We start from the raw sequence: 19,599 nt of genomic DNA, 5'->3' as shown, positions 1-19,599 counted from the left end.
TTAACCACCTATTTTCTAATAGTGCTCAAAAACACGTAAAACAGTCAGTCAACCTGCAGTTGTGTGGCCACCATGTGCTGGGCACGGGGATGCAGCGGTGAGCAGAGCACACGCGGTCCCTGCTACCACGGAGCTGTCCAGCAGGGAAGCGGGACATTTACCAAATCATAGCAAACATGAGAGCTGCTGTACTTCAAAGTAGAGCTACAGGACACTTCAGAAATATGAGAGCCCTGGTCAGGGTCCCTCAAGAGAGAAAAAAAGAATCACAAGGCCAGCTGCAAAATTATTAGTAGTAGCAGTTCAGTACACTTCACACTTATATTTTCTCATCAACATAAATATATTTTATCTAATATTCTTTTTCCTATAACAAAAGAAACTAAGTCCAGCTATATTTTTGTCAATAATGTACAATATTGAATGAATGGGTCTAACTTGTAGCTGAACAAAACCTTTGAGAAATTACAAAAGGTAATCCACCTGGGTAATTTTAGGCATCCATTAAATGCTGAGTTACCACATATTTCCAAGAGATCTTCAACCTAAAATTAACTTAGCCATGCTCAGAATTTCATAAACCCTAAAAGACTCCTTTGAGAATGTTAGAAGAAGTATGACAATTCGACATGGACTTTTGACATAACCACCTTGATGCAATCTAAAAAAAAAAACAAACCATCAAACATCCAAATAATTTAAGTAAATCTTCTGCCCTCCTATAGGAGAAATATGACTCCCCCTCACCAAAAAAGTAACTCTACAGTAGAAAAAACTGACAAACACAATTTCCGCCAGGCGATCAAGACCAACATTAACGGTGATAAATAATAGTGATGTTATGTACCCTTGATATAATGTATTGAAAATGGCACTTTACCCCTCTGCTCCTTCTCCAAAAATCATATAACCCCAGTCTTACCATGAGAGAAACATCAAATTCCAAAAAGGTAATCTTATAAAATACATGGTTAGCACTCCTTAAAACTTTCAAAAAGAGCCCTGGATGGTGTGGCTCAGTGGACTGAGTGCTGGCCTGCAAACCAAAGGACTTTTGGTTCGATTCCTAGTCAGGACACATACCTGGATTGCAGGCCAGGTCCCCAGTAGGGGGCGCACAAGAGGCAACCACACATTGATATTTCTCTCCCTCTTTCTCTCTCCCTTCTCCTCTCTCTAAAAAAAATTAAACGATGAAAAAAAACTTGTATGTGTATGCGTATTGCTCTAATATATATGCTATTTTTCGCTGTTAGGCTGAATAATGGCCCCCCAAAAATATCCAGGTACTAATCCCTGGAACCTATGAATGTTGCCTTATATGAGAAAAGAGATTCTACTGATGTAATTGAATTAAGAATCTTGAGATGGGAAGATTATCCTGGACTATATGAGTGGGCCCTACATGCAATCACTCACAAGTCTCCTTATAACAAGGGGGCACAGAGAAGGCAGAAGGTGATGTACCCGTGAAAACAGAGTAGTTTGAAAACACTATGCTGCTGGGGACTTTGAAGTTAGAGGAAGGGGCTGTGAGCCAGGGGAGGCAAGGAGTACAGCTCTGCAGGCTGGAAACAGAGCAGAAAACGGACTCTCTCCTAGAATCTCCCAAGGAAGCATGGTACCGACACCCTGGTTTTGATTCAGTGAAACCCGCTGCACATTTCTGACCTCCAAACCTGTAAGAGCATAACTTTGTGTTTTCTAACCCACCAAGTTTGTGTTAATTTGATGTATCAGCCATACGAACCTAATGCAGTAGTAGCCTTACTGACCTGTATTTCTTCTTTCTAGTTATCCAAATATATCCTTTGGACAATTTTTGCATCAAAGTGTTCTCTTTCTTGACCTGTTTGTTTGTTTGCTTGTTGTTAACCCTCTTTCATAGATGTTCAAGTTTTTTTTCCCCAGTTAATTCTAACTGGACTGACAGGAGTTTTGTCAAAATGGTCAAAACTATGGTTTTGTCCCACTTAATGTCAGGCTTAAAATATAATTTCCAACCCACAGAATACAGAATTATTTGCCTTAGTTTGCTTTTAATATGTAAACAATAAAATCTTTAAGACTTCCGCCAAGACGGGGGCATAGGTGGAAAAGCTGTGCCTTCTCCCACAACCAAGTTTGAATACAACAAAGGTTTGGAGAACAAAGACACAGCCAAAAAACAGAAAATTGAATTATACGGAAGGCGGACAACATACCGTTCAACGGGGGCAGCAAGAGAGGCGGAGCCAGCAGCGGAGCAGGGTCGGGCAGAAAAGATCCCCAGACCTAGGCGTGCCAGTAGCCCGGACCCAGTCAGGGTGTGGGGCAGACTGACCACGGTCACACATTCGCACACAGTGAGACGGACCACGTAGGCCCCAGGGGGAGAGAGCTGACGGCAGTGGCACACTCGCATGCAGTGGGACGAAACGCGTATAGCCCGGTGACGGCGGCAGCTGCCGCACCTGTGGGGGCCTCGGCGGGAGACGGCAGACGGGACGCCATTGCTCCTCCTTGACCCCGCCCACACATACAGCGTCACAACCCAGGGACTGAGTTGCCCTGCTCTGGTGAACACCTAGGGCTCCGATCCTGATACATAACAGGCACAAACAGCCCAAAAGATGGCGCAAGAAGAACTCAAAGTCCCAGAGCCGATAACTCTCAGCAACCAAGAAATTGCCAGCCTCTCAGATGTACAATTCAAGACACTGTTTATCAGGATGCTCACAGAATTGGTAGATTATAGTCACAAATTAGAGGAACATATGAAGGCTAAACTGATTGAAATGAAGGGAGATGNAGTCATGAAATCCAAAGACCTACATCCAAGATTACTCTATCCAGAAAAGCTTTCATTTAGAATGGAAGGACAGATAAAGTGCTTCTCAGATAAGGTCAAGTTCAAGGAGTTCATCATCACTAAGCCCTTATTATATGAAATGTTAAAGGGACTTATCTAAGAAAAAGATGATGAAAAAATACAAACAGTGAAAGGATAGCAAACTCACAGTTATTAACAACCACACCTGAAACAAAAGCAAACCAAGAGGACAGCTAGATCAGGAGTAGAACCATAGAAATGAAGAACACATGGAGGGTTAGCAACAGGGGAGTGGGAAGAGGAGAAGGGGGGAGAAGGTACAGAAATAAGTAGCATAGATGGTAGGTAGAAAATAGATGGGGGGAGGGCAAGAATAGTAGGGGTAATATAGAATCTAAAGAACTTGAGACACGTGGTCATAAACTAAAGGGGAGGAGTGGTGAGGGAGGAGTGTGCAGGGTGGAGGGGAATGAAGGGGGGAATAGAACAACTGTAATGGTATAATCAATAAAATATATTTTTTTAAAAAATGTGTGTGACAAAAGATACTAAACTATGCATTATTCACAAATGTATCTAACCCAATTTTCACTCCGCCTTTGAGAAATTCTACATGTGACGTTCTAAAACAAGATGACACAAATAGTGGAGAATGAGAAGAGGAGAAAAGAGGAACCAGAGATTAGTTAATTTTCAAAACATAAGCAATGGAGAAGTTTGAAAAGGCGAAGCTCCCAAGTAGTATCTGCTTTTTGGAAGTTTTATTATTCATTTTGGGCTATTTTTATCATGAGATGGATAAAGGTATCATGAAACAAGGCAGAAAAACAAATAGAAAGTTAACAAAACACAGTGAAGCTCAGTACATCCCTTAGGACTCTGACAAGTTGTTTATATAAACTTCAGATGAAAAGTGAGTCAGTCCGCAGTTGAGAAATAGCCAAGGAGACACCCACAACCTTAAAGTGTTTACTAGGCCCAAACAACTGGACGTTACCTAATCATGTACATATTTTGGGGTGACTCACACATCTAATTGTAATCATTATTTTAAAAAAATACACATCCCAAAAGATCCTTTAACTCACTCTCCATTTGAACAATCACAGCAATTATTATTATGTCCTATACTTGGTAAGATCTCAAAAAATGATGACTGGATTTTTTAATGCACTGCAAATCCTTGCAGTCTACTTTGATTACTCATCTATATTTTCTGACTAGTACATTCATTCAACAAATTCATTAATTTGACAAATACATACTGAGGACCTACTATGTGCTGGGCATGGTACTTAGACACAGGGTACACACCAGGATAGTCGTGCACAAGCACTGAGAAAGAAGGATAACCAATCATCACAGCAGCAAGAAGCACAGGTCAGCATGGAATTGTTAAATCAAAAAGCCAAGGACAACAACATGGCTAGTCTTTGGGCAAATTTCTACAGATCGTGAGATGGTCCAGTTTACAGGTCACCCCCTCTGTCAAGCACGTCAGAAAGTCCAAGACAATTTAATTCATAATAAGGTGATGTTCAATGTATCACTATTTTTTAAAAATTTTCATTTTCCCCCCAGTTCTAAATGGCAGAAATGTTTGTATGATCTAGCAGTTTGCAAACCTAGCAACTTTCCAAAATATTCAGTTAAAATAACCAGTGGTTACCACAAAGATCCAGAAGTAGGAAAATCTACGTCTGCAGTCGTAAATCCATTAAGCAGAAAGGGCGAGTGGGAAATAGTTTTCTTTTGTGGAAACAATTTAAGGCCTTCCTCATCTGTTAGCTGCATTTTCTCATTAGAAATTCAGGAGAAAATTTTCCCAGGAAGAAATTAATCATCAGTTGCCAAGAGGACCAAATCTTGCTTCAGAGAGTTTGAAACGTTGCTATTTGCGCTAGAAACACAAAACCAAAATAGGTGGTTCACTCAGCAAAATAAAAAAGAGCTCTACTGAGTTTAGAAGCTAATGGATTACAAAGGGAATGTCTTGGTATCACAAATTTGGGAGAAATGAAAGAAAAATATTGACAAACTTTAAAATTAAGACAAACTAAAAGTTCACACAAAAAACTGATGAATTTTTTACAATCAACATGTATTTCAAATTAGAGAAAACACACAATTTTTAAAGAAAAATACTGAACAGATTACTCCTGCAACATTTTTATTTCAAAACAGGTTAGTAATGTTGGAGACATAAATACAGGAACATCACACTCTGTGTTCAGGGAATGAAAAGAACTACCCAATTGACCTTTCTCTGTGAATGAAGGGTATCCTACTAACTCTCAAAACATTATTTTAAGACATTTTTAGTCATTCTGAAGTTTTTTAAGATGTAATACATGTCTCTACCTTTTTTTAAGGTTTTATTTATTCATTGTTGGAAAGAGGGGAAGGGAAGAAGAAACAGAGAGAGAGAAACATCAATAGGTGTTTTCCTCTTGTGCACCCCCTACTGGGGATCTGGACCACAACCCAGGCACGTGCCCTGACTGGGAATCAAACTGGCGACCCTTTGGTTCGCAGGCCAGCATTCAATCCACTGAGCCACACTAGCCAGGGCATGTCTCTGCCTTTTTTAATGGAATATACTAGATATAAGAATTTTACCTTTTCCCAACGTCTCAGAGACAGCATTATGAACATGATTTTCACAGTGGAGACTGACAGCAATGGGGTGGGGGGAGCAGTCAAGTACCAATATATACTGAACACCTATTATGTGCCTTACTCCCATAGTCACATTTAAATTTAATTTTTATTTTCCAAAAAATCTATGAGAAGATGAAGAAACTGAGACTCGAGAGAAACTGGTCGAAGGCCTCCAAGCCAGGAAATGGTGGCTGGAACTGGAGCTCAAGTCCACCTGTCAAGTCCAAGGACTTGTCTCCCAGAAGGTCCATCCAGTTGTATGAACCTAAGCAAAATCAAACCACACTGCTGTACTTTTGAGTTCTATGACTGCATGTCAAATTTTCTTTCTTCTCTCACTGACATGCACCATCAACACACCCTCACCAGAACTTTCAGAACTCTGACAAGATTATGCCACAAACAGCTTATTAGAATCAAGTCAGAATTATAAATAGACTCTGGATGGAGGCCTCTACTACAAGTAAAGGACAAGAGTTTTAAAGCATGGACACTAGTATATACTTTGCCTGCCTTTCTGGCTTTGGGCTCTATTTCAAATAGGTGAGGTTCTCTCTATTAGGTCAAGCACTGGTATAATGTGTTGCTACAGCCACCGTGAGGGGAGCATGTACCACGGGCATTTTGGCCACACTGAAAAAGAAACACAAAACTTTATGAGTTGGTCTTAAAGGACACAAGAAATAATGCACATAAGAAACTTAAAACAGCAAGAAAATTCTAAAACCTCTGGGTATGCTAAACTATGCAGGACAGAAAGTTAAAATCAGAAGACAAAAGAAAATGCTTCCAACAGCAGATAAATATAGCCCAAGAGAGGCTGCAAGCAGCAATGAATGGCAAAGAATATGTAAGATAACTAAAAAGTGAGGGAGCATTAGTGAAGTACTATTTTCAGAATGACAAAAATTATAACATGGTTGACCTTGTTTAGAATAAAAGAAGCCAGGACACAAGGCCTCCATAATTCTGCATTTTAAAGTTCAAGAAGGCTGGCCAAGATGGAGGTGTAGGTAGACACACTGTGCCTCCTCACACAACCAAAATTAAGGAAAACAAAAAAAGAAATAGAAACAAACAAAAAAAACCAGATTGACAGAAAATTGAACTGTATGGAAGTCTGACAACCATTCATCCAGACCAGTAAGAGGGGCTGAATCGGTGGCCGGAGAAGAGGGGTCGCGGCAGGAAAAGGTGGTGGCTGGTGGACCTGGGCACACAGGTGGCAGCTGGCAGACCCCGGGTGCAGGGAGGCAACAAGCAGACCCAGTGAGGCATGCAAGGTGGCTGGCTGACCACGGACACACGTTCATGCAGATAAACCAGGTAAAAACAGGGAGCAAGACAGACGTCACAACCCAGAGCCCCAGTGACAAGAAATAAAGCCTAAAAGCACCAACTGAAAACACTTGTGGGGGTTGAGGTGCCCAGGAGAGACTCCCAGCCTCACAGGAGAGTACACTGGAGAGACCCACAGGGTCCTAGAACATACACAAACCTACCCACCTGGGAATCAGCACCAGAAGGACCCAGTTTGCTTGTGGGAAGTGGCAGAGGGGACTGAAATCCAAGAGAGAGAGCAGCAGAGCAAGTGCCATTGTTCCCTCTGACCCTGCCCCCACATACAGCATCACAACCCAGCCACTGGGTTGCCCCACCCTGGTGAACACCTAAGGCCCCGCTCCTCACTAGGTAACAGGCCCAACCACACCAAAAAAAAGGGTGGGGGGGGGCTCAAACAGAAAAACAGATCAAAGTCCCAGAGCCAATACTAATAAGCAACCAAGAAATAACCAACCTATCAGATGCACAGTTCAAAGCACTGGTGATCAGGATGCTCACAGAATGTGGTTCATTTTGGTCACAATTTATATGAAAAAATTAAGGCTATGCTAAGTGAAATGAAGGAAAATGTACAGGGAACCAAGAGTGATGGGAAGAAAACTGGGACGCAAATCAATGGAGTGGACCAGAAGGAAGAAAGAAACAACCAAACAGAAAAGAAGGAAGAAATGAGGACATTATAAATGTTCCAACATCTGAATTATAGGGGTACCAGAAGGAGAAAAGAAGAGCAATAAGTGGAAAAGTTACTTGAACAAATAATAAAGGAGAACTTCCCCAATCTGGCAAAGGAAAGAGACTCCCAGGAAGTCCGGGAAGCTCTGAGAGTCCCAAAGAAGGTAGACCCAAGAAGGAACACACCAAGGCACTGTAATCATAATTACATCAGCCAAGATTAAAATGAAGGAGAGAATCCTAGAAGCAGCAAGAGAAAAGGAGACAGTTACCTACAAAGGAGTCCCCATCAGACTGTCAGCTGATTTCTCAAAAGAGACCTTACAGGCAAGAAGGGGCTGGAAAGAAGTATTCCAAGGCATGAAATCCAAAGACCTACAGCCAAGATTGCTCTATCCAGCAAAGCTTTCATTTAGAATGAAAAGGCGTATAAAGTACTTCTCAGATAAGGTCAAGTTTAAGGGGTTCATCGTCACCAAGCCCTTATTTTATGAAATGTTAAAGGGACTTATCCAAGAAAAAGAAGAAAAAAAATATGTACAATAAAAAGACAGCAAACTCACAGTTATTAACAACCACTCCTAAAACAAAAACAAAAACAAACTAAGCAAACAACTAGAACAGGAGCAGAACCACAGAAATGGAAAGCACATGGAGGGTTAGCAACAGGGGAGTGGGAGGAGGAGAGGGGTGGGGAAAGGTACAGAGAATAAGTAGCATAGACAGTAGGTAGAAAATAGACATGGGAATGGTAAGAATAGTATGGGAAATGTAGAAGCCAAAGAATTTATGACACATGGACATGAACTAAAGGGAGGGGATGTGGGGGAGAGGGTGTGCAGGGTGGAAGGGAATGAAGGGGGGAAATGGGACAACTATAATAGCATAATCAATAAAATATATTAAAAATAAATAAGTAAATAAATAAAGTTCAAGAAAAGTTGCTGACAGTCACGAATCACAAACATCTCCCTCACTGGGCTCATCTTTGAACGCTGTTCTTCTGAGAACCAGTCATTCTAATAATGAAACATCTGAAAGAGTTGGACAAAGTAGTTTTGTGCCAACAAAGACATGTAGATCAAAGGAACAAAACAGAAAGCCCAGAAACAGAGCATGATTATTTTAATGAAATGATTTGATAAAGGATATATAAAGGATATCACATATAAATTTTCTTTTCTTCACAGACTTAGCTTATGGTGTTAGAAGAGTAGGCTAGGAAGTTCAGGGTTTGCATTAGACAGGGATCTAAATTTAAATTAACTTCAGGATTGGGTTAAACTCAGGGTTATTTGGGGTTGTTTTTTTTTTCAGTTCAACTATGCCCTTACTGATTTTCTCCCTGCTGTGTTTGTCCACTTCTGAGAGGTCTGTTGAAATTAACAGCTATGACAGGTTCATCGATTTCTCCTTGCAGCTCTATCAGTTTTTGCCTCGCAGAGTTTGAACTCTATTAGACACATATACACTAAGAATTATTAAGTCTTCTTGGAAAATTGACTCTTCCGTCATTAGGTAATGCCTTTCTCTATCCCTGGTAACTTTCCTTACTTTTGCAGTCTGCTCTCTGAAGTTAAGAGAGTTACTACCACTTTCTTTTGATTAGTGTTAGCATGGTATGTTTTTCTCTATCCATTTATGGTCAATCTATATGTATATTTACATTTAAAGTGAATTTATCCTAGCTAGTGTGGCTCAGTGGATTCAGTGCCAGTCTGAGAACCAAAGGGTCGCCGGCTCAATTCCTAGTCAGGGCACATGCCTGGGTTGCAGGCCAGGTCCCCAAGAGGGGGTGCTCAATAGGCAACCATACATTGATGTTTCTCTCCCCCTTTTTCTCCTTCCTTTTCCCTCTCTCTAAAAATAAATATAAAGCGAATTCCTTAGAGACAACATAGTTAGGTCATGTTTTTTTATCCACTCTGACAATCTATCTTTTAATTGGAGCCTTTAGACCTTTAAGTGATTATTAATATATTTGGATTAGTACCTATCATACTTTGCAATTTTTTATTTGTTGCCATTGTTCTTTGTTCCTATTTCTGTTTTCCACTCTTTTTCTGGCTTTTGAGATTTTAACAGAACATTTTTAAAAATATTTTATTAATTTATCTTTAGAGGGGAAGGGAAGGAGGGAGATATCAATGTATGGTTGCCTCTTGTGAGTCCCCTGCTGGGAACTGGCCTGCAATCCAGGCATGTGCCCTGACTGGGAATCAAACCGCAATCGTGTGGTTCGCAGGCCCGAGCTCAATCCACTGAGCTACTCCAGCCAGGGTTTATTAACAGAACATTTATATTATTCCTTAACATTCATATTATTCCTAGAACATTTTATATTATTTCTCTCCACTCTTAGTATATCGGTGATATTCAGGTATCTTTACCATTTTTAGTGGTCGCCCTAGTTTACAAACACACATGTACAACTAACCCAAGCGCACTTTCAAATATACTGTACACTTCCCAGATATAATAATAACAAAATCATCCTAACTCCTTCCTCCCATCCCTAATATCATTGCTGTCATTAATCTCACTAACACATAAACATACATAAATATGTATATATACATAAGATACGTACATAATCAGATATACTGTTTTTATTATTATTTTGGACAGTTATTTTTTAGATCAATTAAGAATAAGGAACACCCTGACTGCTGTGGCTCAGTGGGTTGGGCTTCATTGTGCAAACCTAAAGGTCATCAGTTTGATTCCTGGTCAGGGCACATGCCTGGGTTGCAGGCCAGTTCCCAGCTGGAGGTGTACATGGAGAGGCAACCCATCCATGTCTCTCACACATTATTGTTTCTCTCCCTCTCATTCTCCCTCTCTTTCCCTCTCTCTAAAAACACATAAATAAATAAATTTGATTAAAAAAATAAGAAAAATAAAAGTTTTTAATGTTGATTTTACTTTACTTCATTTTTTATTTAGTAATTTTACTTTCATTTATTCCTTCTCTGATGTTCTTCCTTTCTTCATATAGCTACAAATTTCTGACGTACATTATTTACCCTCTCTCTAAAGAACTTTTTAAAGAACTTCTTGCAAAACATGTGTACTTGCAACAAAGTCCCTCAATTTTTGTTCATCTGAGAAAATCTTTATTTGTCCTTCACTTTGAAGAACAGTTTCAGACTACAGAATTCTGGGCTGGTATTGATTTTCTCAACACTTACAAATATTTCACCCTGCTCCCTTTTTCTTGTACAGTTTCTGAGAAGTTGGATGTAATTCTTATCTTTGCTCCTCTAAAAAGTAAGCTGTCTTTTTTTCCTGTGGCTTCTTTCAGGAATTTATCTTTGATTTTCCATAGTTTGAAGATAATATGCCTTGGTATTTTTCTTCTGCATTTACCCTGCTTCTCTGAACTTCCTGGAGCAACAATTTTTTTCAATCTGACATTAACTGGAGAAATTCTCAGTCATTTTTTCAAATATTTCTTCTGTTCCTTTCTCTTTCTTCTCCTTCTAGTGTTCCCATTACGCATATATTACAGCTTTGCACACAGCAGTCCTTAGGTACTCTGTCTGTTGTTTCAGTCTTAGTTCTCTTTACTTCTCAGCTTTTGAGGATTCTATTGATACATCCTCTAGCGCAGTCTTTCCTCAGCCATGTTCAGTCTACTTATAAACCCATCAAGGCGTTCTTCGTTTGTGTTACAGTGTTTTTCTTTTACCTCTAGCCACTCTTTTTGTTTCTCTCTTGGGATTCCCATCTCTCTGTTTACATTGTCCACCTGTCCTTGCATGCTGTCTACTTTGTCGTTTAGAGCCCTTACCACGTTACTCATAGTTGCTTTAAATTCCCCATCAGATAATTCCAAACCCTAGTCGCATCTGGTTTGGATGGGTACTCTGTCTCTTCAAACTGTTCTTTCCCTTTTCGTATACTGTTTTTCTTGATGGCTGGACATAATGTACAGAATAAAAGAATGCTATGAATGGCCTGTAGTAATTCGGTGATGAGGTGCAGGGGTAGAGAAAGCATTCCACAACCCTATGATCAGGTCTCAGTCATTCAGTGAGCCCGTGCCTCTGGATCAACACTGCTCTGTTATCTTTCTCCCCCACAAGGTGGGACGGGATGGCTAGAGCGAGCTGGAGCTGGATGTCTCTTACCCAGGTCAGTTAGGCTCTGGTAATAACCCAGCAGGTAGGTTCTGGTTAACTAGTTTCTCCTGAGGGCAAGCCTTGCTAAGAAGAGCAGGACACTCTGGCATATTCCTAAATGGTTCCCTTTTCACCTCCCCTGCTGGAAGCCTGAGGATATTTTTCTCCTCTATTTCATGTGGGAATATGGTCGAGCTCCTGGAGGCAAATTTCACAGTATCTCCTGGTGTGCCCCTCCTACCCCCATGACTAGGTTCGTCTGAAGCTTTTACCCTCAGAGTCGCCCGCACTGAGCCTCCAACCATTCATCAGTCCCGGGTCAGGTCTCCAAGCCTGGAAGTGGTTCTAGCAGTGGTTTCTGCCCAAGTCTCTGACTGGTTAAGCAGTGACTCCCTGTATTCACCTGTCCTCCAGTCTTCGGGTAGCAGCATGCCCTGCGTTCTCCCCTTTCTTATGGAACCAGAATGAATTGTGGATTTTCCAGGCTGCTCAGCTTTGTACTTATTAGAACAGAGTAGCAACTTCCAAGCTCCATACATGTGAAACCTAAAACTCAGTATCAGGTTCAGAGTTCTGTTTGTTTGCTTGTTCCTCTATAATTCGATTTCTTAAAAAACTAATAGATGTTAAAAATAGCTGATGGTGCTTCACAGACCCAAAGGCAATGTCACTGCCAGTCGAGTGCTGCGGTGACAGCTGAGAGAAACACGAGTGTTGACCTGTGTGCTTTGGTCACAGCAATTGCGTCTGACTTGTTTTCATCCCTCAGGCTGGACAGCTTTCTGGTGTGTGTCTCGTGTCCCAGCTCCCTGCCCAGAGCAGTAGTGCCTCCACCAGTGACCTCCGATTACCAGCCCACAGCCTGTTCCTTTTCCACGTCCTAGACTGCGCTCTCCTATTTCAGCCCAAGCTCAGTTCCTGCTGCCCAGAGAGGGGCAGAAACAGCAGAGCAGAATTATTATAAGATTTCTGGATGGAAGATAACATGCTCACCTTGAAAGTGACTTTTTAAAAATAACGTCACATAAACAGATTATCTTCCAAAGTGCACAGTATGAAAAGAGAAGGGAAGTAAAGAGTAACTTTACAGTAAAGAAATCTAACAAACACCATCTTCAGCAAGGTGATCAAGTTTAATGCCCTAGTCAGCCACGATGATATCATATACCTTTGATACATGATGAAAATGGCACTTTACATCTGTGGCCTTCCTCCTCAAAACACATGACCTCAGTCTAATCATGAGGGGGGAAAAAAGACAAATCCTGGTTGAGGGACATTCTACAAAATAACTGTCCAGTACTGCTCAAAACTGTCAAAGTCATAAAGAACAAGGGAAGTCTAAGAAACTGTCACAACCAAGAGAGCCTAAGGGGACATAGTGACTAAATGTTTGTGGTGTCCTGAAGGAGATGCCGGGACAGAAAGGACGGTATGTAAAAACTGAAGAAATGTGAATAAAGTATGGACTTCATTCAACAATAATGCATCCACCTTGGATTATTAATTGTGACAAATGTACCATGCTCTTGTAAAATAGTATTAATAGGGAAAAGCAATAAGGAGTACATAGATACTCTCTTTACTATCTTCACAGTAATTCTGAAAGTCTTAAACTGTTCTAAACTAAAGAGGTTATTTTCTATATTAATCTCAATTAAGTTTTTTTATATCACATAAACATTAAAACTTTTGGATAATATAAAAATTTGCAACTCTAACACATAGAAAAATAGCAATTAGGTAAAAATACTTGTAAATATGACAAAAGATTAAAGTGTGTGTGTAATGTATATATATATATATATATATATATATTTTAAACATCATAAGTATACAAGAGAAACATTGAGAAAAACGTTAAATAGGGAGAAGAAAACTACCATTCATACAAAAGTAAATGCAATGTACTAAACAACAATAATAACATTTTTAAAACTAAAACAACTAGGTATCATTTAAGTAGCAAAATTGTTTCAAATAACACCCAGTGATGGTGATGCTACATTTAAACCATTTCACTTACACAGTAGTGGTAGCCATGTAAACTGATTTAAAAACCCTCTTTTGAAAGCACTATGCACAGCAATGTGCCCTCCAAAATTTGCACTGAAGCCCTAACCCCCAAAGGGCTGGTACTTGGAGATGAGGCCTTTGGGAGATAATCGGTTTAGATGCGGTCCCAAGCAGGGATGGGCCCTTTGGATGGCATTAGTGCCTTTATAAAAGATACCAGGGAGCTAGCGTGTCTTCTCCCTGTCTCTCTCCCTCTTTCTTAATATGATGCCATTTCAAATCATTACAAACCTGTATGGGTTTATAAAATGCTTATAATAAAATTAAGTGCAACCAAGAGCAAAAATCTACAATATGAGGTTAACCATGTAAGTAAATATGAACACGATGTACAGGAATCTCCTGCTCTCTGAAAGTTCACCTGACACTGCTTCACTTTTACAAAAGAACTACATTAGTACCTTTCACTAATGAAAAGAAAAAAGGAGATTTCCACTTTTTTAAGAAAGGCAAAAAGTGAAAAAAGTATTCAGTGTTCATTTGCAGTGAGCCCTAATAGGCAGCATGCACTCTGAGCAGGCTCCTTCACGAGGAGCCCACACTCAACATCTCAGCTTCATCCCACCATACTTTTAACTGTATCTGTGAGCATCTGTGCTTTGTGGTGGACTCCGGCCAGCAGAGGCCCACTGTTGTGACTGAAGAGAAAATAAATGCTCAGGAGACGGCAATCCTGTGGAGAAAAGGGGAACGGCACAGCTACTTTCTCAAGGGGAGAGCGTCCATGAATGCTTCGGCCTCTCTCTCAAAAGGAGAGTACCTCGACCCTTGACTAGACAGGCTTTTATTGTTTTTCTTGGGTCTAACATCAAAGAAGGATTTATTATCTATTATACTGAATATTATTGTCTACATTTTAGGTACATTCAAGGAAATGAAAATAACATGCAGAAGGGAATGACGATGAGCTGATTAGCTCTGTCCTTGGGAAAATTCACACAGGCTTTGGAAATTACCTTGAAGATAGACAATACACACTTATTGTTTTAGACCAGGGTGATGGAGTTTTAGCAAGGGCAAGCCATAACAGTCTGTATGCTTTTTCTAGGCCTGATTCCCATTGGAAAACTCAGTTTGAAGGTCTGGCTCCTGCCCACCACCTCGCTTCTGTAGGTTTTCCATACAGAGCTCAGTCACATCTGCAGACCAAAACAAATTGGTCCTCTACAATGCTTTATCTCGATTTAGTTTGCACATTCCTACTTTTACTATGTATCAGTGTTATTTTAGTGTTTAGTATATTTATGTGTTATTTGATATGATTTGGTAGGTTATGTTTCAGGTCTGTTTTAGATGCTCAAATTTTTTCCATATAAATTCAAAGTCTGTCCAGGAAAAGTCCAGCCATTGTTAATATAGTGAGAATAAACTGCATGACATCGATGTGACCTGGCAGCCAAGGAGAGTGGACTAGAATGCACATGCGTGAACAATGACAACTTTACTGTACTAGTCAGCGGAGTTGGTAGACACTGTTGAGTGAGCATGTGTAGTGTGTGGCCATTATATTCAAAATGACTGAGTAAGTAGAGCAATGAATCTGCATCAAATTTTGCATTAAGCTTGTATATTTCTCTGTGGAAACTATTCAGATGTTTAGAAAGCCGCAGCGATGGGCAACTGGTGATTGGCAGCTTCATCACAACAATGTGCCCATCCATTCATCATGTCTCGTGCAGTTTTTTCGCAAAACATCAAATCACCCAAGTGACTCAGCCCCCCTACAGCCCAGATTTGATGCCCTGCAACTTCTTGTTTTTCCCAAAACTAAAATCACCTTTGAAAGGGACAAGATTTCGGACCATCAATGAGATTCAGGAAAATACGACAGGGCAGCTCGTGATGATAGGAGAACTATGTGAGGTACCAAGGTACCTACTTCGAAGAGGACTCAGGCATCATTCCTACGTACAATGTTTCTTGTACCTTGTATCTTCTTCAATAAATGTCTCTATTTTTCATAGTACGTGGCTGGATACTTTCTGGACAGGCCCCATAAATTAATGGTAATCGCTTCTTTGCTTTATGCCATTTGGGCTTACAAAAGGTTTCACAGCTCCACTCAACTTTCAGATAAAGGGATTAGCCACAAACAAAATGTAATCTGCTGGAAAACTTTTATTTTAGTTTAATTAATGTTGTAAGATATAATACGCAGAAATATAATCAATAGTAACTTTAGATAGACCCTAAGTATAACCAGATCCTAACTCCTGAATCACAAAGGAGTGGCTTCCCTCTAACGGTGGTCACTAATCTCAAAAAAACTTACATTTTATATGAGACCATCAATTTTTATTTACTACACACTTTTTATTATGTTACTACTTACACAGAGATGGTTTCCAAGGCATCTTCAAAAATGTCCTGAGGGGGAACAAAAAATACAATGAGTTTCTCCAGAATCAAGAACTCTAAAGGCAAACAAGAAAATAAGTATGTTGGTATGTGTGGGGGGGGGGGATGTGGGGGGACAGGTTTTGTGGATGCAGTTGAATCACTCAGCTCTCATAATAAAATGTCTTTCAGAGAAAGCAAGCATATAAATTGAAGCGAGGTTTATTTTTTTTTTTTAAATAAGACTGGTGCCCTGGTATGGCTCAGTGGATTAAGCGCCAGCCTGGGAACCAAAGGGTGGCTGGTTCGATTCCAGGTCAGGGCACAGGCCTGGATTGTGGGCCAGGTCCCCAGTAGGGGGCAAGTGAGAGGCAACCACATGTTGATGTTTCTCTCCCTTTCTTTCTTCCTCCCCTTCCCTTTCTAAAAATAAATAAATAAAATCTTTTTTTAAAAAATGAAAATAAGTCCAGTAAAATACTTGGCTAGCAATCAAACTGAGGTAATCTGAAAGAGTGTGACTTCTTTCTTTTAAGCCCCAGTTTCATTTATCCCAGATAGAGAATAAAACAAATAACAAGACTGCCCTGGCTGGCGTGGCTCAACTGGTTGGGCATCATCCTGCAAACCAAACAGCTGCAGATTCGATTCCTGGTTGGGGCACATGCCTGGGTTGTAGGTTCAGTCCCCAGTTTGGGAGCATGCAAAAGGTTAAGGTTAACATCTCTTGGTTAAGAGATGTTTCTCTCCATCTCTTTCTCCCTCCTTTCCCCTCTCTCTAAAATCAATCATGTCCTCAAGTTAAGGATAAAAATTTTTTTAAAAAAACAGGATTTATCCAATTTAGTCTTCTTTTTCTCCAAGTTAGCATATATGGGCCTTTATTTCACATCTAGCTTCAATACCTTCCTAGCCAGTCTTCCTGCCACCAGCCTAGCCCTCAGTTTAATCTATAAACCTGTGCCACATAGGACAGCCCTTACGGAACGTGCCAAAGGCCTGTTCAAAAGCTACGAAAGGAGAAAAACCCAAACCCAAACACACACACACATTCATATCCACTCACAAATGTGCACATGTACCCCACACTCATACACTGAGACTCAGACACTTAAAATCTCACACATAAACTTACAGTCACACACACTCACTCACGAATTCAAACATATGCAAAGCTCCCTCGTAACTGCAAAATGCAAACCCAAGCTCCTTGTGCAGGTATCTAAGACCCACCACAATAGCCTGGCTGAGTTGTCAGAGTATCCTTCTCTCACATCCCTCCCAACTTCGCCATAGCCCAAACTGCAGTGGTCTCTTCCTCCCATGCTTGGCATTCTTCATTTAATTCTTTACACAACAGCAATAAACACTCTTTTTTTCTTTCTCTTCTTTTAATAAGCTCATACTGTTACAAATGGTATACAGCCAGAACAGGAGAGTAAAGGGGGCTAGACATGAGCTTAATAAACTGGGGAACATATTCCTGTTTACTCCACCAGGCAGATACAGCTTTTCAAACTCCAGGGGAACACAGCATGGTGGTCTGCCAAGGGGATTAACACTCCTCCCTCCCCGACTCCAGTACCAGATTGCCAGGTAGGAGCAGGGTAAAGAAGGCACAAGCACAACAGAAGTCAAAATGGTGCAGCGGGGAGGTGCTGGGCCAAAAGGCCTATTGGTCTAGCCTGGGGAAAGAAGGGATTGGCCGGGAGGTAAGCCCATCCATGGCCCACAAAAGGTTGGGAAGTTGATTGGTCATTTCGAGAAAGCATCTGGTCCATTCTTAACCCAAGCTCCTGGTTATAATCCCAGGGGAACAAAGAACTCTCCTTCTTGCCCACCTGGTGATGAGCTCACCCTGTTCATTTAAGTGCTCTCTCACCTGGCAGCACATGACTATATGGGTCTAACAGCTACCAGGTGCACAGCAGATGGTGTGGACTCCAAAAGGACTAAGGCTCGCTCTCTTGCCCACACAGTAATGCACTCGCCCATGTGCTCACATGTTCTCTCTCCACAGCCATCTGGCCTTGGCTGTTGCATGGCTAGCAGCCACATAGACTCCTGCACCGGAGCAGCTAGGAATAAGCTAAGCTGCCTGGATGGGGACTGAGAACGCTTAGCAGCTGCCTGCGGACTCCAAAGGACTAAGCTCTAATGTGAAGCAAAAACTCTGGACACTGGCCTTTGCGTCAGCCCTGTTGAAGACATAGTCGAACTTTTCCATGGTCAGAGGAAGAGAGATGGGGCAACAGAAACCCAGGGGGCAGCTTCTATTTCCACACAAATAAACCATGCCACACCACCATCTCCCATGTGCGGGTCCTTGGAATGCTTGCCTTGTGATCCCATGAAAGAGCCAATTTCCAAAAACAATACCATTCCACTGCTCTACACCTCTCGAAGAGCTGTCCCCCGCACGGAGAATACCCAAACTCCTTCCCAGGATCTAGAAAAACCTACATGGCCCTGCCGGCCTCCCCACTCACCTCCCTGCTTCCTCACTCCACATCAGGCACAGGTTTGACTTTCTGTTCTTTGAACAGGGCAAACTCACCCACACCTCACCAAGTCACTCCCTCTTTCGCAGAATGCCCTTCACTCAGCTCTCCCCACGGCTGACTCATTCTTACCCTTCTGTTTTCAGCTCAGAAAGTCACCTTCTCAAGGAGACTGGCTCTAATAACCCCAGTTAAAATTACTAAAAATAGCAGTTTACTTGTAGTTTTTCATCATTTGATTTATTTCACTCATAATCTTATCATAATCTCCAATCAACTTATTGTTTATTTGGCTACAATCTGTCTCCATTAGGGCAGGTTCTTATTTACCATGTTTACAGAAAACTCGCCAGGGGTCGGCACAGAGTTGTTCAATAAACACATGTTTTTAATAAATATAAATTCAGTATGGACTGTCACAGCACTGATCATATCACCTTATTGAGAGCTACGGTGTAAATGTGAGGAAACAGGGTTCCAGAATTTTTCCGTGTGTGACTATTAATATTGAACAATGTTTAAACTACACCTCATTCTGCCTTTAGACAGGACAGGAAAAAAATTGTATAAATACTAAAAAAGGAAAAAGAAATAACATTACAAGTAGTGGCGAACTGAGTTTAGAATTGGGGACCCCTGACTATTAATCTACATTAAGGCCGTGTTCCACAAGGGAGGAAAGTAGAGTCAAGAGCAATTCCATCTTTTCCTCACTCCCCTGGAGCAGCAACAGAAGCTCATAAACTAGCTACTGGCAGAGAAATGAGCTAGTCCTAAGTCAAAAGTAAAAATATGCTTCTCTAGCCTCTATAAAAACTTCTAACTGAAAAAAGACTCCTTTCTCCAAATCAAAAGTCTGAAGAAGGTCTTGATGTCACAGCTTTTGCCATGCTGAACCACAAGTCAATGTCCCATGTGCCAGCACACAAGTTACCAGGCAAGGGGTTGTGGAGAGGAGGACAGAATCTGCTGCACAAACCCCAGTCTGGTTATAATAATCAGTCTCCTGTGCCAGACACCAGCTCCCACGCCCCCTGGAATGACCGTTAATCCCACCTGAGCTAACCTC

At 41.1% G+C, this 19,599-nt stretch overlaps 1 protein-coding gene across 1 annotated transcript in view; it reads right to left on the bottom strand.

Moving 5' to 3' along the window:
* Positions 1 to 19,599, bottom strand: part of TTC39B (tetratricopeptide repeat domain 39B) — a 146,027-nt gene that overhangs the window by 98,854 nt on the left and 27,574 nt on the right. Inside the window, 1 exon segment of the mRNA XM_037061938.1 lies at positions 16,025 to 16,059. Within this exon segment, the coding sequence (XP_036917833.1) occupies positions 16,025 to 16,059 (35 nt within the window).

Source organism: Sturnira hondurensis, unplaced genomic scaffold (genome assembly GCF_014824575.4).
Source record: "Sturnira hondurensis isolate 20B ecotype Veracruz unplaced genomic scaffold, ASM1482457v3 Scaffold0013559, whole genome shotgun sequence".
NCBI lineage: Eukaryota > Metazoa > Chordata > Mammalia > Chiroptera > Phyllostomidae > Sturnira > Sturnira hondurensis.
Note: the sequence above shows the minus strand (reverse complement) of the source record. Positions and strands in the feature narration are given on the sequence as shown.